Genomic DNA, 19265 nt, shown 5'->3' with positions numbered 1-19265 from the left:
AAAATTTTCTACCGCATAAACCAGGATTACTGTAGTTATAGATCACGGGATTACCACTAGACGCGCGGTTGCGGAACTTCTGTAGCGCGTCGGCGTAGTGCAGATGGAAGCCGGCAGTGCAGTTGCGTGAACCTCCTCACGAACGGCTCGTCCTTGTGTAGCAAGCGCAGCACTTCCACGAAGTCCACACATACGGGAAGAAGCTTCGCACTCCAGATTACTAGATCCGCGAGAACGAACTAGGGCTAGATGCACGAGGAGGAGGAATAGGGAGGGGGCACTGTTCACGACACTGTTCATCCGTGTGAATATTAGAAAGGTTTAGGTGTTTTAGGCGCCCCCTACTCTATTTATATAGCCCCTTAGGTGGGCTGCCTTGGGCCCCACCTTGGGTGCCCCCTTTTGAGCCTAAATGGCCCATTAGTGCACCTAAGCCCAGTCTAATTCGGATCTCATCCTTATCAGGCTTCTTTCCCTTAAGTGTGTGACCCTATGGGCTCACATGCGAATAGATATGGCCCGAGTACTCTTGCTCGGCCCAATAGTAGACAGTGGCCTCTAGCAAGACATGTCAACTCCTATACGCACACAAATATCATATCAGACGAGCCGCCACAATATCATATACATGCTGTTCCCTTTGCCTCACGATATTTGGTCTAGCTTAAAGCCGACCACTCTTTCTCGATCCTGTGATTCGGAATCCTTGGTTAACTCTTAACCCCAGCATGGCCATGCATTTTCTGATCCGAATCACTCGATGGGCCCAGAGATATCTCTCTCTTGTAGAGAGGGGCAAATCCAATCTTGACCAACTATGTCTCACAGCATGCTTCTTGACAGACCTGAAAGCCACCTTTAAGACTACCCTGTTACGGTGCAGCGTTTGATGGCTCCTAAGTAAGTCGGTTCACATCTTGAGTACATACGACGATCTCAGGTCTTAGGACACAGCGTACATATTGTGTAATGAGAAGTCATCATCTCGTGTTGGGTCAGTTCAGTCTCATGTCTCACATGAGCCCACATTATTAGTTTGACATCCTCATGTCCATGACTTGTGAAACGTAGTCAATCAACTAATACATGTGCTAGTCTAATATTCATGTGTGTCCTCACATGAACTCCGACTAGGAACATTTTAGAATATTCATGCAAGTATAGAGTTTCACAAATACTTCACATAAGCATTAATCAATACAAGTTGTCATCCATGAATATTCAAGGTAGACTTTATTAACCATGAATACAAGAAAATATGATTGCCTCTAGGGCATATTTCCAACACACAGCGTGTTGTTGTTCTTCTGGATTGCTAGATTTCCAGAGTCTTGTGGTGATCGGAATTCTCGTCCGGACAACAACCCCACATTGTGCGACAAACTTTGTGCTAGCAATCTCTGGAGCACATGGACAGCCCTCTACGTCCATTTCTATGACAACCTGTCTTCCCTCAAGTTTTTTGGTCGAACGGTGTCTCCCTTTCGACTTCGATGTAGAGCACAACTAAATGTAACAAAAGATATATTAATCTCAAATCTAATATAGTTGATTCACCATGCATAATTAAGATACGTACTGCAACGGGCTGCTGAGGGGGCATCGGGGTAAAGTCATCATCCCCGTCACTGCCATCTCCGGACATATTCAGGAACGAATCGGCTGTGCGGGCCTCTTCGGGACCGAATTGTTCAGTGGCGTTGACCCTAGTATCTTCGTTTATTGCATCCATCATGTATCTTGCGGCGGCCTCCTCATCGTAGTGGTCCATCCTTAACTGAAACTAACCCTAAGTGTTAGTGTTAGTGTTAGTGTGTTAGTGTGTGTGTGTGTGTGTGTGTGTGTGTGGGTGAGTGTTACCAACTCAATTGAAAAAATAAAATTATATGAAATTTAATAGTACAAAATATTTCAAATTTAATAGTACAAAGTATTTTTACATGTAATTCTTGAGGACAATTAAAATACACTTACAAAATGATAACGAGCTAAGGAATAATTAACTCAACTAGAAATGGTAATTTATAATCTAGAAATACACTTACAAAAGTATTTGTACATGTAATTTTTTAGGACAATTAAAATACACTTACAAAATGATAATGTGCTTAGGAATAATTAACTCAACTACAAATGATAATTTATAATCTAGAAATACACTTACAAAAGAATTGTAATATATCTAGAAATACACTTACAAAAGAATTGTAATATATCTAGAAATACACTTACAAAAGAATTCTTGAGGACAATTAAAACAAACTAAATATCTAGTTTAAATATCTAAAAATGGTAATTTATAATCTAGTTTATCTAAAAATTATATTAAATTTACTAAACCCTAAAGAATTGTAATATTTCTAAAATACTAAAAAAGTAAATAAACTAAATTCTAGATAATATATCAAAAAGTAACTAAAAACAATTGGCTAAGTAAATTCACAATTCACTATTTAAAAAAGAATTGAAACAAAAAAAAGGCTCGGGGTACGCCGGCGGCCAAGCAGGGGGCGGCCGGCGGCGACGCACCACGTTGCGGAGGCGTTGAGGCGGAGGTGGTGGCCCGGTGGCGCGCAGAGAAGGGGGAGACGGTGCGTGTATGTCGAGGCGGAGGCGGTGTGGCACGGTGGCCGTGCGGCGGCGCGCAGGGGAGGAGGCGGCGGCGTCAAGGCAGGTGGTGGCGCGGGGGAAGGGCGGCGGCGGGCCGGGGGCGCGCTCGAGGTCGGCGCGGCGTGGAGGCGGCCGGGGCACTCGAGGTCGGCGCGGCGTGGAGGCCCATGCCGGGGGCGCGGGGGCGTCGAGGCGGGGCCGGCGTCGACGGCGGGGGCGTCGAGGGTAGCGGCGTCGAGACGGCGCAGCGGTGGACGACCAGGCGCGGAGGGGGCGGCGGAAGATCGGGCGTGGAGGGCGCGGGGTGCGTCGCGGAGGTCGACGATCGGGCACTGGAGAGGAAGCAGAGTGGGAGGAAGAAGAATAGGGCTATATACCCTGACCCTTAGGTACCAGGTGAAAACATCACCCGGTACCTTTGCGGACCCTAAGGCACCGGTTGTAAACACAACCGGTACCTTAGGCTCTGCAACGGTACCGGTTAGGTATACGCCCGGTACCTTTGCGGACCCTAAGGCACCGGTTGTAAACACAACCGGTACCTTTGGCTCTGCAAAGGTACCGGTTAGGTATACGCCCGGTACCCTAGGTCCCCAACGGGCGGAAAACTAAAAGGCCTAAGGTACCGGTTAAAGAACACCAACCGGTACCTAAGGCCGAAAAATCTGTTGTCTTTAGATCTTTTGGCGCCCGTTTTATCGGATTCACATAGTAGCTCAATGGTAACACTACACACTTTGCAAGCCGCGGCCAGGGTTCGAATCCTGCCGCGCAACCTTTTTTTGCGAAAAGGACCCTTTGGTACCAGGTGAAGGTTTCAACCAGTACCTTAGGCCTCCTTTTCTTAATAGTTCACTAATAAATCAGTTAATTGTTTAGAAAATCATTTAGTTGCCCAATAAATATATTAACTGCGTAGTAAACCATTTAATCATCTAATAAATTAGATAATTGAGTAATAAATCTGATAATTGCCTAGTAAATCATTTAATCGTCTAATAAATTAGATAATTCATAATAAATCTGATAATTGCATAATTAATTATTTAATCATCTAATAAATTAGATAATTCATAATAAATCTGATAATTATCTAGAAAATTATTTAATGGCCTAATAAATTAGATAATTCAATAATACATCTGATTAATGCCTAATAAATTTGTTAATTGCTCAATAAACCTATTAAATATCTAATAAATCATTTAATTGCCTAATAAATCTGATAATGGCTAGAAAATTATTTAATTTCCCAATAATTATATTATTTGGCGTATTTATCATTTGATCATCTAATAAATTAGTTAATTTGATAATAAATCTGATAAATTTCTACAAAATTATTTAATTGCCCAATAAATCTGATAATGTTCATGGAAACTATTACCAGAGATAATCATTCAACTAATGGAATATTAACGATGGTTCGCTTTACAATTGTTCCTTCATTGTGATCATGACGTGCGTAGGGAGCCTCCTCTTGGGCTAAAAGAATACTTGTGTCAACCTCCACTGCGAACGGAGTCATGTCTTCGACCTTGTTGTATTCTTCTTCATCTGTGACATCGTCGACTCCCACAATTTTTCTTTTGCCTGCCAGAACTATGTGGCGCTTTGGCTCATCTCCCGCACCTACAAAACTTGATTTACTTCTAGACTTGTTCTTTTTTGGTTTGCTAGACATGTCCTGCACATAGAAAACTTGGGTGACATCCTTAGCTAGGACGAATGGTTCGTCTCGATAGCTAAGCGCTTTGAGGTCTACTATTGTCATTCCGTACTCATCGATATTAACACATTTTCCTGCCAGCTTAACCCATTGGCACTGAAATAGAGGGATCTTCAGCGGTCCATAGTCGAGTTCCCAGATCTCCTCAATGTAACCAAAATATGAGTTTGTTTGTCCACTAGAGTCTGTGGCATCTATACGGACACCCCTATTTTGATTGGTGCTCTTGTCATCTTGGGCTCTTGTGTAAAATGTGTATCCATTAATTTCATATCCTTGGTACATCAAGATTGAATTTGACGGACCCCTAGCCAGCCAAGTTAGCTGCTCATGAATTTCATCGTTGGCCATGACTTCCTTCTGCAACCAGGTGGCGAACGTATCGTTATGATGGTTTGTAATCCATGTCTCAGACTTCGAAGGGTACATGCTTCAGACCATTTGCATGTGCTCCTCCATGTACGGAGCCACCAAGGCTAATTGTTGCAGAACTGTGAGATGTGTTTTGCTCAACATGGCATGATTGGTGGCATTTACTGATTTTCTTCCAAGTGTGCCCTTTTCAATCAGTCGACACTCGTGCCGTGATACTAGAACCCCAATTGGGCAGAGTTCATCCACATAGTCAACACAAAACTCAATGACCTCCTCTGTGACATAACCCTTCGCAATGCTTCCTTTGGGACGAGTCCGATTACGAACGTATTTCTTTAGGACTGCAAAATATCATTCAAAATGGAACACATTATGAAGGAAAACAGGACCAAAAATACCAATCTCCTTGACCAGGTGAACTAGAAGATGTGTCATAATATTAAAGAATGATGGAGAAAATATCATCTCAAGACTAACTAAATTTTAGACAACATCCTCTTGTAGCCTGATTAGACTCGATGGATCTATTGCCTTCTGAGAAATTGCATTGAGAAACATGCAAAACTTTATGATAGTTGCTCGAACATTAGCTGGTAGAATACCTCTTAGTGCAACTGGAATTAATTGTGTCATCAACACGTGACAGTCATGGGATTTTACGTGAGTGAATTTCTTCTCCTCCAGGTTTAGTAGCCTCTTTATGTTCGAAGAGTAGCCTGATAGAACCTTGATACTGTTTAAACAATCGAACATACTTTGCTTCTCTTCCTTGCTAAGAGTGTAGCACGCAGGACCGAGGTAATGACGTCCTTTATCCCTTTTTTTCTGGATGTAGGGCGGCCCGTTGTTTCAATCGTTGAAGATCTTGCTGCGCTTCGAGTGTATCCTTAGGCTTACCGTAGACACCAAGAAAGCCTAAAAGGTTCACACAAAGATTTTTTGTTAGGTGCATCACATCAATTGCGTGGCGGACCTCTAAGACTTCCCAATAAGGTAAATCCCAAAAAATACTCTTCTTTTTCCACATAGGTGCGCGTCCGTCATCACTCTGCACTGATCTGCTGCCAAGTCCTTTTCCAAATACTACTTTTACATCTTTAATCATTTAAAACACTATTTTCTCACAACGGTGCCTAGGCGTATGATGATCTACCTTTCCACCGTAGTGATCATGCCTCCTCCTTAATGGGTGCTTGATTGGAAGAAATCGATGATGACCCATATAGACTATCTTCCTACAGTGCTTCAGATACATGCTGTCAGTTTCTTCTAAACAATGGGCGCATGTCCTATAACCCTTATTAGACTGTCCGGACAGGTTGCTTAGTGCGGGCCAATCATTGGTTGTTATGAAAAGCAATGCACATAGGTTAAAATGTTCCTCTGCGTGCGCATCACACATAGCAACCCCCTCATCTTTCCACAACAATAGAAGATCGTCAACCAGTGGTTTCAGATACACATCAATATCATTACCAGGTTGCTTGGGGCCGTGAATAAGCACCGGCATCATAATGAACTTCCTCTTCATACACAACTAAGGAGGAAGGTTGTATATACAGAGTGTCACAGGCCAGGTACTATGGCCACTGCTCTGCTCACCGAAAGGATTCATGCCATCCGCATTTAAGCCAAATATTATATTCCTTACATCATTTGCAAATATTGGGAATGTTCTGTCCACCTTTCTTCACGGCGACCCATCAGCGGGGTGTCTCAACATATTGTATTGCTTACGTTCTTCTTTGTGCCATCGCATCAATTTTGCATTTGTTTTGTTCATGAACAAATGTTTTAGATGTGGTATTGGAGGGAAATACCACATCACCTTTGCAGGCACCCTCTTCTTGATACGTATCCCGTCAATGTCGCCTGGATCATCTCGAGGGATCTTATACCGACATGTGTTGCATGCAGGGCACGAATCCAAATTTTCATATTCACCACGATATGAGATGCAGTCATTAGGACAAGTATATATCTTATGTGCTTCTAATCCTAAAGGACAAACAACTTTTTTGCCTCGTATGTTGTTTCGGACAAGGTGTTACCCACAGGGAGTAAGTATTTTATAAGTTTCAGCAACTCCTCGAATCCCTTGTCAGACAAACTATTTGATGCCTTCCATTGCAACAATTCCAGTGTGGTACCCAACTTTTTGTGGCCTTGTTTGCAATCTGGGTACAATAATGTTCTGTAGTCCTCCAACATACGCTTTCGATCTCTCGATTCCTTTTCTGTTTCGCAAACTTCCTCAGCTTCACACAACATCTGACCCAGATCATCTTCTACAATGTGTCCTTCAGTAACTTCTTCAGGCTCACCCATTGCAGTGTCATCAAAAAGGCACCGTAATTGGCTGCAAAGTCCGGAATCCTGTCCTCTTCTTCTTCATTATTATCCAGCATAATTCCTCTTTCTCCATGCTTGGTCCAAACATAGTAGTTCGGCATGAAACCACTCTTGATGATGAGTAATCCCTCTCATTCTTACAGAATTTGCATGGGCAACGAACGAAACCGCCATACTTGTGTTTCTCGGCCGCTTCTATGAACTCATGCACGCCATCCATGAACTCCTTTGAACGCAGGTCGACCATGTACATCCATTGCCGACTTATCTGGGTTCACAATTCATTTATATACATCATAGATTGCCATAATAATTCATTCATAATATCAAATTTATTAGTCAATTTTTATAAATAGATTTATTGAGCAATTAACAAATTTATTAGGCATTAATCAGATTTATTATTGAATTAACTAATTTATTAGGAAATTAACTGATTTATTAGTCAATTATTTAAATTTATTAGACAATTATTTTAATTATTAGGCTATTAACTAATTTTCTAGGCAAATATCAGATTTATTATGAATTATCAGCCAATTAATAGATTTATAAGAGAACAAAAAATATTATTACAACATGTACAACTATAAACTAAATAACTACATCTAAATAGAACTATAAACTAATTTCAAGAATAATTAATATAACAACTATAAACTAAATAACTACATCTAACAATTAATTTCTAAATCATGGAGGAAAAAATACTAACCTTTTAAAAAATTGCAAAAATTCCCCTCCCCTCCCCTCACTTGGCTGCCATGAACAGTGAGTTCACAGCAGTTTGGAGGGGGGAGGGGGGCTATTTATAGGCACGGATAAAGGCACCGGTTGGTGCTAATGACCCTGTGCCAAATCTAGCGCATGGGCACCGGGTCATACTATCAACCGGTGTCTAAAGAAGGAGCAACTTCCGGCACCGGTCGTGGCATCATCCGGTGCCTTTACCTGCACCATAGGCACCGGGTGATGCCAAGAGCCGGTGCTTTCGACGCCGTCGTTATTTGGTACCGGTTGGGGGCACCACCCGGTGCCTATGCTCTAGTATTGCCACCGGGTCGTGTCATGACATGGTACCAATATCCCTCCTTTGCGCCCAGTCCAGGCCAAAGGTACCAACTGTTGTTGCAGCCGGTCGGCCCGTTTTCCGGTAGTGTTTGTTTAAGGATCAAAGCATGCATTATTAATTGATTATTCGATCGTGCTCTTGCAAAGCTAGCTTGCTTAGTGCTACTACTTGGAAATAATCAGATGAAGAAGCCGGTCTGGCCGACTGCATGCAGGGATGAAGGTTCGGCGCCACGAACGATGGACGACGACCCAGAAAGGCGCGCGAGCATGCGCCATGGAATCCGTCGGAGCTGCTAGCTCCAGTCAGTCATGTCATGCTGTCGCCAACAAGCTACTATACACCGTACGTCTCGATGACTCGATCGACTTGCTCCCCAAACGTGCGCCACGCGAACTCTGGTTATTAGGCGCGCATGCAGAGCCCACCAGCGCGTCATGGCTATTGGCTGATGACCGTCCGGCACGTTCGTACAACTAACTCTTCCATTCGCGGATTCACCCACCGTGTCTATCCATCGGCCGGCCATCGCCTTGGAAAAGTTGGGGGAAAGTAGGTACAGGTACAGGCATTAGGTATCCGTCTTGAAATTGAAATCCCCCACATTGGTACAATCGACGAGCTCAGAATCCACAAGACAATTTTTTCACAGATGACGAAAGGGCCCATTCAATTCTGATGTGCATGCAAAGCTCTCGGGGGGTCCTGACAGAGAAAATTCGTTCGTTCACTTAAATTTTTTGTTTACTTTGAATTCAATCCGACACCGTGGGTGCGTAGTACTTATTAATTGTCCGGAAAGCTACTAGTGCCCGCGCAGTCCGTCAACACAGAAAATTCCTGCGTTGGAATGTTCCTCGATCCATCGACGACTGGAAAAGTGATCGAGCCGGTCTGAAGACGGTTAAGCTCCATGTAATGGATCCACGTCGTTGGTCATTTAGTGTGCATAAACACGCTGCATGCATGTGGACTTCTGAACGGTTAAGTAGGAGTTAGCGAAATTGCCCCGGGCGCGCGCGGTTGAAAGTCTCGGCGGCAAATCGAACGGTATATGTACTGTATGTGTCTTCAAATCCCCATCGATAATCGAGCTCAGAATAATCAACGGCTGTGTTTAGTTGCAAAAATATGTGAAAAGTATTTGCGACTACCTGTCCCGTCTTCCAAGGCTCGCGTCTCACTGGCTTTCCGCTTGGCATCCCCCCGATCCGACGCCCTATATAAAGGGATCCCCGCCCTCCATGGATGGAGCACAGGATCTGGCTGCTGGCGAGGTGTGTGACGACTATACTCCGCAGCAGATCTCTGATCAGCTTGTGCTAGCCAAAGGCACCAAGTTTCTTCACAAGTAGTGTGCTCGATCTCTTCCAGTTCCTGCTGTCTTCTTCTTCATCTCCCCAAGCGCGGCGCCCAGGCAAGGTATAACTAACTATGCTTACTACTACTAGCATATACTGTATATATATGATATAAATACCATGCCGCATGCATATATGATAATACTTAATAATTTGAGCTCGACCATAGTCCATGCTCGGTCTTTCCGTTGCTTCTTCCAGCACGGCCGTCTGCCTTTGATCTTGCGTGTTGACGTGGATGAGTAGTCAACAGCGATGGCGATCGTCCAAGTCTTTCTTTACTCCTCAAAATCCTCATCAGGAACAACACAAACCGAAACAGCATGCTCTTTCCATACGTACCTAGTGACCGTGTTTTGCCTTTAGATCCGTTTCTGGTGCGATGCAGGGGAAGTATGCACACGCTAATTTTGTGGCGTATTGGGATTTTAAAATCCTCCAAAAGTAGCTAGACACGATGTTGGTTGAACTTTGGTACATGAAATATACGATTTGACTAATTGGTGGTCAAAAGTTATAAACTTTGCACAAATCTGATCGGAAGCACGATGTACTGTATATATAAAATACAAAGAAACAAAATGAAATTAACCACTGATGACGTGTGCAAACATATACCTCCGAACAGATGCATTGCACAAATATGCATCTCTGAAACTGAAACGATCCATGCATATATAATTTTTCCTTTATAGCTGCTGAAGCACTGCATATATCTTTTGGACAACTAACAGAGCTGTCCCTTCACGAGCAGACACCATTTCACAAATACTCCATCCTAACCATCAAAAAACAAATATATCCAACCTTTCACAAATAGACACCCCTCCCCTCCCATAATTTGCAAACCGCCCTCTCAAAAACTAATGTCATTTTCGTGAACATGCGTCCCCACAGAAATAGATATGGCCGCACATGCCATGCATGCAGCTTTTTTAAAATTAAAGGGGGAGAAGTTAAACCCAATAAATTCGAATATCTTAACCTGCTAGCCACCATGCATCACTCGTGTATATGTATATATGCTGAATTTGACCTGGCCCCTATCGAGTTGTACTAAACTACTCACTCCGTTCCAAATTATAAGTCATTCTAAGAATCTTGGAGAGTCAAAATTTTTCAAGTTTGACCAAATTTATATGACAAGATAATGATATTTATGATACCAATTAAGTATCATTAGATTCTTTGTTAGCTATATTTTTATAGTGCACCTATTTGATGTCATAATTTTTTATATTTCTCTATAATTTTGGTCAAATTTTGAGATGGTTTGACTCTCCAAGATTTTTAGAATAACTTATAATTTGGAACGGAGCGAGTAGCAATCAATCGGAATTTGGAACGAAGAAAAAAAAAGTAGTAGGCTGACGGCTCTCGTCCTACCGGAGTCCGTGCTGAAGACCCCTTCGCCCTTGTCCCGTTTCCGTTCGTCACCGCGGCCGCCCCACGGCCCACGGGGGGATCATCCAGGTCAACAAAGAGTTTACATGCGCCGCGCCGCCACGGCCGCGCAGCCTCCCCGCGAGCTTTTCCGCCGGCAACCATCAACGGTTTCAGGGCGCAGTTCAAAGCCCTGCCCGCACTTTCGGCGGTCATCATGGCGGTCGCGGTCGCGGTCGCGTCCGTCCCTTTCCGCGGTCATCAGCGATCTGCAGCCATGGCCAGGGCCAGAGGGCACCGCCGCACCGGCACCTGAACTGGATGCCCCTCCCCAAGCTAACCGTGCGCCGGCCTGCAGAATTCAACTGCGAGCACGGACACGAAAACGCCAATCATTTTCAATAGCCTTAAAAAACAGAGGAACTTCGTACTCACACTACCAAAGGATTTTTTTTTATGTGTGGTGTTTCCAACTACTATTGATTTTCCCTTGAATAATAATAATAATAAATAAATAAATAAGAAAAGGAAAGGAAAGCATGTTTTGTGATACCGGCCGCCGGCGCCACACACTGCTCCACTTGCACGCACCTACAGTTGCAAGCGAGCATCTTCCTCCCCGAACTCCCCATGCCTTCCCAGTTCCCACCGTGTCGTCGACCTCTGGTCCCTCTATATATTCAGAGACGGGGAGCGAGCCGAGCTGCAGACACTCACGCGCTGCAGCTGCTTGCTCCTGTTTGGTGTAGGCAGGCGGCGGCACTCCCAGCAGCCAAGCGCGAGCGAGCGATCCTGAGGTGCCATGGCGACCAGCGAGGGCGTCCAGATGGCGGCGGAGCTGGACGGCGCCGCCAGGGGGCGCCCGTCGCCGGAGACGCTCCGGGTCACTGTGCCGTCGGCGGTGATCGCGGGCTTCGCCGGCAAGGAGGCGGTTCCAGCGGCCGCTTCTCCAGCGGCGGCGCGCGGTGATCGCGCTGGAGCGCCGGGGACCGAGGCCGCGTACTCCGTCTCGCTCAGCGTGCCGGCGTCGCCGTCGGGCCTGCACCTGGCGCAGCTCGGCGCGTGCGCGTCCGTCCGCAGCGACGGCGGCGACGCCGTGCGCGTGGCGCCGTCGCCGGCCGAGGCGACGCCAGGGCCAGACGCGGGCCACCACACGGCTGAGGCGGCGGCGCCGCAGCTGCTGAAGCAGGCGCGGTTCCACTCGCAGCCGACGCTGACCATCAGGACCGAGGAGCCGCCGCTGCAGCGCATGCGCAGCGTGTCGCGCAGCGACAGCACGCGGGACCGCCGCTTCGACCAATTCAAGACCTTCTCCGGCCGCCTCGAGCGCCAGCTCTCCAACCTCCGCGGGGTGCCGCTGCCGCAAGACCCGGCCGAGGTTGAGCCCGCCGACTCCAAGATCTCCGAGGAGGAGACCGACGACGACGAGGTGCCCACCGCCGACCGCTACTTCGCGGCGCTCGAGGGGCCCGAGCTCGAGACGCTCCGGCCGACGGAGGTGTCCGCGCTGCCCGAGGACGAGGCGTGGCCGTTCCTGCTGCGGTTCCCGATCAGCGCGTTCGGGATGTGCCTGGGCGTGAGCAGCCAGGCGATGCTGTGGAAGGCGCTGCAGACGGAGCCCGCGACGGCGTTCCTCCGCGTGAGCCCGGGCGTGAACCACGCGCTCTGGTGGGCCTCCGTCGCGCTCATGGGCCTCGTCTCCGCCATCTACCTGCTCAAGGTGGTGTTCTACTTCGAGGCGGTCCGCCGCGAGTTCCACCACCCCATCCGCGTCAACTTCTTCTTCGCGCCGTGGATCGCCTGCCTCTTCCTCGTCAAGGGCCTGCCGCGGCCGGAATGGACGATCCACCACTTCGTCTGGTACGTGCTCATGGCGCCCATCTTCTGCCTGGACCTCAAGATCTACGGCCAGTGGATGTCCGGCGGCGACCGGCGGCTGTCCAAGGTGGCCAACCCGACGAACCACCTCGCCGTCGTCGGCAACTTCGTGGGCGCGCTGCTGGGCGCCCGGATGGGGCTCCGCGAGGCCCCCATCTTCTTCTTCGCCGTCGGGCTGGCGCACTACGTGGTGCTGTTCGTGACGCTGTACCAGCGGCTCCCCACCAACGTGCAGCTCCCCAAGGACCTCCACCCGGTGTTCTTCCTCTTCGTTGCGGCGCCCAGCGTGGCGTCCATGGCCTGGGCCAGGCTCTGCGGCGAGTTCAACTACGGCGCCAAGATCGCCTACTTCATCTCGCTCTTCCTCTACATGTCGCTGGTACGTGTCCGTGCAGCAGCACTTGCTGACACATCGTTCTTCTTATATATTTGTAAATTTAGTCTCTGAGCTGACGATGGAAGCATGTACAGGTGGTGCGGATCAACTTCTTCAGGGGCGTCCGGTTCTCGCTGGCGTGGTGGGCGTACACGTTCCCGATGACGAGCGCGGCCATCGCGACGACGCTGTACGCGTCGGCGGTGACCACCGTGCTCACCCGGGCGCTGGCGGTGGGGCTCTCCGGGATCGCGTCCGTGACTGTCACCGGCGTGCTGGTGGCCACCATGTACCACGCGTTCGTCCGCCGGGACCTGTTCCCCAACGACGTGTCCATCGCCATCACGCAGCGGCCCAAGGCCAAGTTCAGCAAGATCCTGGCGCACCTCCGCTCCTCCGGCACCGACGTCAAGGAGCTCGTCTTCTCCGTCTCCAGGCACGCCGGCTCCGACGCCAGCAGCGAGTCGCCATCCCCGATGGCGCGCGGCCGCTGCGGGGCAGAGCCGTAGGCGCGGCGACCATGGAGGAGCAGACGGCAGTGTCGATTTGTAGTTGAGATATTACTTCACTCCCGATTAGGAACCTGTACAGGCTTCAGAGAAGTTCCTTTATTTTGTTTTCATCCGTGCAGATGCCCAGCACGCACGTGGCACGCTAGCCGACAGGGCAGCTAGAGATATGTGTCCTTTGAGCGATTGCCATGACAAGGATGCAATCACGGGAATGGCACTAGTTCAATTGAGTTTCTTGTACCTTTGGTTTTTACTTGTTTTACATAATTTTAATTGCAGGTATATGACGCTAGCTCATGAACCTATTCTTCATCTTCTTGTAAGCAGACTTTCCTCTGAAACCCTTATTCAAAGAAACCTTTTCTCTGAATGTCTGAAACTCTGAAACCAACTTAGGATGACGGCTGGGCTCCCAAATCAAAATGCATATGGGCCTTTTTTTTTGAGAGGATACAGGCCTTTTTTTTTGCGCACCACAAATTCAAACACCCGTTTGGTTGCTTCTGTTCCCCTCCGTACAGTAACTAGGGCGACTTGAAGGGGATCTTCGGTTCCGGCGCCGGATCCCCTCCTTCTTGGGGATCCTCGACGGCCATGGAGGATGGGGGATCTTCAGAATCGGTATCCGGTTTATATACCCTTCTCTTCCTAGATTTAGATAGTTTCAGAGCATCTCCAACAGGTTAGCAGCAGAGGGCCTTTCGTGCCTTATAAACTCAAGAGTTCAGTCTTCGCAGCTCACTGGTATCAAAGTGGCTCCATCGTCCCCGCCGGTGAGTCACCTGCTCTTTGCGGATGACAGCCTGCTGTTTTTCAAAGCTGACAGGGTGAGTGCAGAGGAAGTGAAAGACATTCTACAGGTTTACTGCGAGGCATCAGGACAACAAGTCAACATGGACAAGTCGTCCATTCACTTTGCAAAGGGATGCCCAGGCAGTTTAAGAGAGGAAATCAAAGGAATTTTGGGGGTGGCCAATGAGGATCCACTATTAGTTGCTTTCCAGCAAAATAATCCCCAGAGCCAAAAGCCTTGCATACTAGGAGTCGGCTAAGTATATAACATAGTCGGGTAAGTCTTGCTGAGTATTAGTATACTCAGGGTTTGTTGTCACCTTATTTTCAGGTAACTACTGCTGATGGGAACTAACCAGGAATCACATCGGTGGGCTCGATGTGACGTCCTCACGTCATCATAGTTATCGTTGTTTTTCTAAACTAAACTTCTATTTAAATTCTGCTGCATGTTGAACTCTGATAATTTGTTTAAAACTTATTTGGTAAAGCTCTGCTTGTAAGTTAAACTTGAGAATTGTTGTCTGCTTGTAATCATCTGTGCTCGTCTTCGTGCGAGACTTCCAGTGTTTTTCGATCCTTAACCCAACAGGCGACCGGATTACACCGTTTTAAGTGCGTGGTAATTTGATTAACCATTAAGATGATAGCGCACTTAAGCCGGTTTAATTTGGGTGGTTCTGTTACAACTGGTGTTTGCGCTTTCCATCGGCGAGTGTATCCCACCTTACCGCGGCATCATCAGACCATGGACCCATTGTTTTACAGTGGGGAGAGAACTTGGATCACCTTCGAAAACGGAAGAGAAAGGTGTTCAAGTATGAGCTAATGTGGGAATCTCATGAGGATTTCTTCCCAATGCTAGCACAGATGTGGCAGGATGAAGGAAAGGCGAGCAAGATGGAGGAGCTACTCTCAAAACTCACGACTGTGTCAAGACGTCTAGGAGAGTGGGAATCTGATACTTTCGGAAATGTACGGAAGGAGCTTCGACACCTTAACGCGCGACTGGAGCAGCTACGGTCTGCACCGGCTCGCACGGCACCCTCACATGAGGAAATAAAGGTGGTGGATAGAATTGTTGAGTTGCAGCATAGAGAAGAAATAATGTGGCAGCAACGATCGAGAGTAATGTGGCAGCAACGATCGAGAGTAATGTGGCTGACGGCGGGTGATAAGAACACAAAGTTCTTCCATTTAAGGGCCAGCCAACGTAAGAGGAGAAATAAGATTACAAAATTAAAGAAAGCTGATGGTCAGTTCACAGAAGTTGAGAGGGAGATGAGTGAAATGGCAATGCTTTTTTACCAAAAGCTTTACACAACAGAGGGCACAATAGGTATGGAGCGGGTTCTTGATACTATTCCATCCAAAGTTACAACAGAGATGAATTCTCAACTGTTGCGCCCGTATACAAAGGAAGAAGTGAAGGCAGCACTTTTTCAAATGTTCCCAACTAAGGCACCGGGTCCGGATGGCTTTCCAGCTCACTTCTTTCAGTGACACTGGGAGTTTTGTGGAGATGAAGTAACAGGGGTGGTACTGCGGTTACTGCAGGGAGAGGATGACCCATCGGCTATCAACAACACATGCATTGTGTTAATCCCCAAAGTGGAGCGACCGGAGGAGCTTGGCCAGTTCAGGCCAATAAGCCTCTGTAATGTGATATATAAGATTGAAGCTTATACTACCCGAAATTATAGCTGAGGAGCAATCTGCCTTTGTGCCGGGTCGCTTGATTACGGATAATATTATTACAGCTTACGAGTGTATGCATTTTATGAAGAAGAAGAGGGGACTCAATAACATATTTTGTGCTCTCAAGCTGGACATGAGGAATGCCTATGATCGAGACGAGTGTACATATTTGGAAGCGGTAATGAATTGGCTTGGTTTTCACAGGATGTGGGTGCAGGCTGTCATGCGTCTTGCATCCATAGTCTCTTTTTCGGTGCTTTTTAATGGCGAGCGTACAGAACCTTTCAAACCATCAAGAGGTATTCGCCAGGGAGATCCTATCTCACCCTATCTTTTTTGTTAGCAGCAGAGGGCCTTTCGTGCCTTATAAACTCAAGAGTTCAGTCTTCGCAGCTCAATGGTATCAAAGTGGCTCCATCGTCCCCGCCGGTGAGTCACCTGCTCTTTGCGGATGACAGCCTGCTGTTTTTCAAAGCTGACAGGGTGAGTGCAGAGGAAGTGAAAGACATTCTACAGGTTTACTGCGAGGCATCAGGACAACAAGTCAACATGGACAAGTCGTCCATTCACTTTGCAAAGGGATGCCCAGGCAGTTTAAGAGAGGAAATCAAAGGAATTCTGGGGGTGGCCAATGAGGATCCACTATTAGTCGCTTTCCAGCAAAATAAACCCCAGAGCCAAAAGCCTTGCATACTAGGAGTCGGCTAAGTATATAACATAGTCGGGTAAGTCTTATTGAGTATTAGTATACTCAGGGTTTGTTGTCACCTTATTTTCAGGTAACTACTGCTGATGGGAACTAACCAGGAATCACATCGGTGGGCTCGATGTGACGTCCTCACGTCATCATAGTTATCGTTGTTTTTCTAAACTAAACTTCTATTTAAATTCTGCTGCATGTTGAACTCTGATAATTTGTTTAAAACTTATTTGGTAAAGCTCTGCTTGTAAGTTAAACTTGAGAATTGTTGTCTGCTTGTAATCATCTGTGCTCGTCTTCGTGCGAGACTTCCAGTGTTTTTCGATCCTTAACCCAACAGGCGACCGGATTACACCGTTTTAAGTGCGTGGTAATTTGATTAACCATTAAGATGATAGCACACTTAAGCCGGTTTAATTTGGGTGGTTCTGTTACAACTGGTGTTTGCGCTTTCCATCGGCGAGTGTATCCCACCTTACCGCGGCATCATCAGACCATGGACCCATTGTTTTACAGTGGGGAGAGAACTTGGATCACCTTCGAAAACGGAAGAGAAAGGTGTTCAAGTATGAGCTAATGTGGGAATCTCATGAGGATTTCTTCCCAATGCTAGCACAGATGTGGCAGGATGAAGGAAAGGCGAGCAAGATGGAGGAGCTACTCTCAAAACTCACGACTGTGTCAAGACGTCTAGGAGAGTGGGAATCTGATACTTTCGGAAATGTACGGAAGGAGCTTCGACACCTTAACGCGCGACTGGAGCAGCTACGGTCTGCACCGGCTCGCACGGCACCCTCACATGAGGAAATAAAGGTGGTGGATAGAATTGTTGAGTTGCAGCATAGAGAAGAAATAATGTGGCAGCAACGATCGAGAGTAATGTGGCAGCAACGATCGAGAGTAATGTGGCTGACGGCGGGTGATAAGAACACAAAGTTCTTCCATTTAAGGGCCAGCCAACGTAAGAGGAGAAATAAGATTACAAAATTAAAGAAAGCTGATGGTCAGTTCACAGAAGTTGAGAGGGAGATGAGTGAAATGGCAATGCTTTTTTACCAAAAGCTTTACACAACAGAGGGCACAATAGGTATGGAGCGGGTTCTTGATACTATTCCATCCAAAGTTACAACAGAGATGAATTCTCAACTGTTGCGCCCGTATACAAAGGAAGAAGTGAAGGCAGCACTTTTTCAAATGTTCCCAACTAAGGCACCGGGTCCGGATGGCTTTCCAGCTCACTTCTTTCAGTGACACTGGGAGTTTTGTGGAGATGAAGTAACAGGGGTGGTACTGCGGTTACTGCAGGGAGAGGATGACCCATCGGCTATCAACAACACATGCATTGTGTTAATCCCCAAAGTGGAGCGACCGGAGGAGCTTGGCCAGTTCAGGCCAATAAGCCTCTGTAATGTGATATATAAGATTGAAGCTTATACTACCCGAAATTATAGCTGAGGAGCAATCTGCCTTTGTGCCGGGTCGCTTGATTACGGATAATATTATTACAGCTTACGAGTGTATGCATTTTATGAAGAAGAAGAGGGGACTCAATAACATATTTTGTGCTCTCAAGCTGGACATGAGGAAAGCCTATGATCGAGACGAGTGGACATATTTGGAAGCGGTAATGAATTGGCTTGGTTTTCACAGGATGTGGGTGCAGGCTGTCATGCGTCTTGCATCCATAGTCTCTTTTTCGGTGCTTTTTAATGGCGAGCGTACAGAACCTTTCAAACCATCAAGAGGTATTCGCCAGGGAGATCCTATCTCACCCAATCTTTTTTGTTAGCAGCAGAGGGCCTTTCGTGCCTTATAAACTCAAGAGTTCAGTCTTCGCAGCTCAATGGTATCAAAGTGGCTCCATCGTCCCCGCCGGTGAGTCACCTGCTCTTTGCGGATGACAGCCTGCTGTTTTTCAAAGCTGACAGGGTGAGTGCAGAGGAAGTGAAAGACATTCTACAGGTTTACTGCGAGGCATCAGGACAACAAGTCAACATGGACAAGTCGTCCATTCACTTTGCAAAGGGATGCCCAGGCAGTTTAAGAGAGGAAATCAAAGGAATTTTGGGGGTGGCCAATGAGGATCCACTATTAGTCGCTTTCCAGCAAAATAAACCCCAGAGCCAAAAGCCTTGCATACTAGGAGTCGGCTAAGTATATAACATAGTCGGGTAAGTCTTGCTGAGTATTAGTATACTCAGGGTTTGTTGTCACCTTATTTTCAGGTAACTACTGCTGATGGGAACTAACCAGGAATCACATCGGTGGGCTCGATGTGACGTCCTCACGTCATCATAGTTATCGTTGTTTTTCTAAACTAAACTTCTATTTAAATTCTGCTGCATGTTGAACTCTGATAATTTGTTTAAAACTTATTTGGTAAAGCTCTGCTTGTAAGTTAAACTTGAGAATTGTTGTCTGCTTGTA

At 46.8% G+C, this 19265-nt stretch overlaps 1 protein-coding gene across 1 annotated transcript; it reads left to right on the top strand.

Annotated features, from left to right (window-relative positions):
* The first annotated feature begins 11514 nt into the window (after positions 1-11514).
* Positions 11515-14018, top strand: LOC120697710 (S-type anion channel SLAH2-like). Its single transcript, XM_039981011.1, has 2 exons — positions 11515-13139; positions 13232-14018. Exons 1-2 carry the CDS (start codon positions 11685-11687, stop codon positions 13643-13645), a joined length of 1869 nt encoding a protein of 622 aa, XP_039836945.1. The 5' UTR covers positions 11515-11684; the 3' UTR covers positions 13646-14018.
* Positions 14019-19265: the final 5247 nt, after the last annotated feature.

This window comes from Panicum virgatum, chromosome 3K (assembly GCF_016808335.1).
Source record: "Panicum virgatum strain AP13 chromosome 3K, P.virgatum_v5, whole genome shotgun sequence".
NCBI lineage: Eukaryota > Viridiplantae > Streptophyta > Magnoliopsida > Poales > Poaceae > Panicum > Panicum virgatum.
The sequence above is the reverse complement of the archived record's forward strand: the minus strand, read 5'-3'. Positions and strand labels throughout refer to the sequence as shown.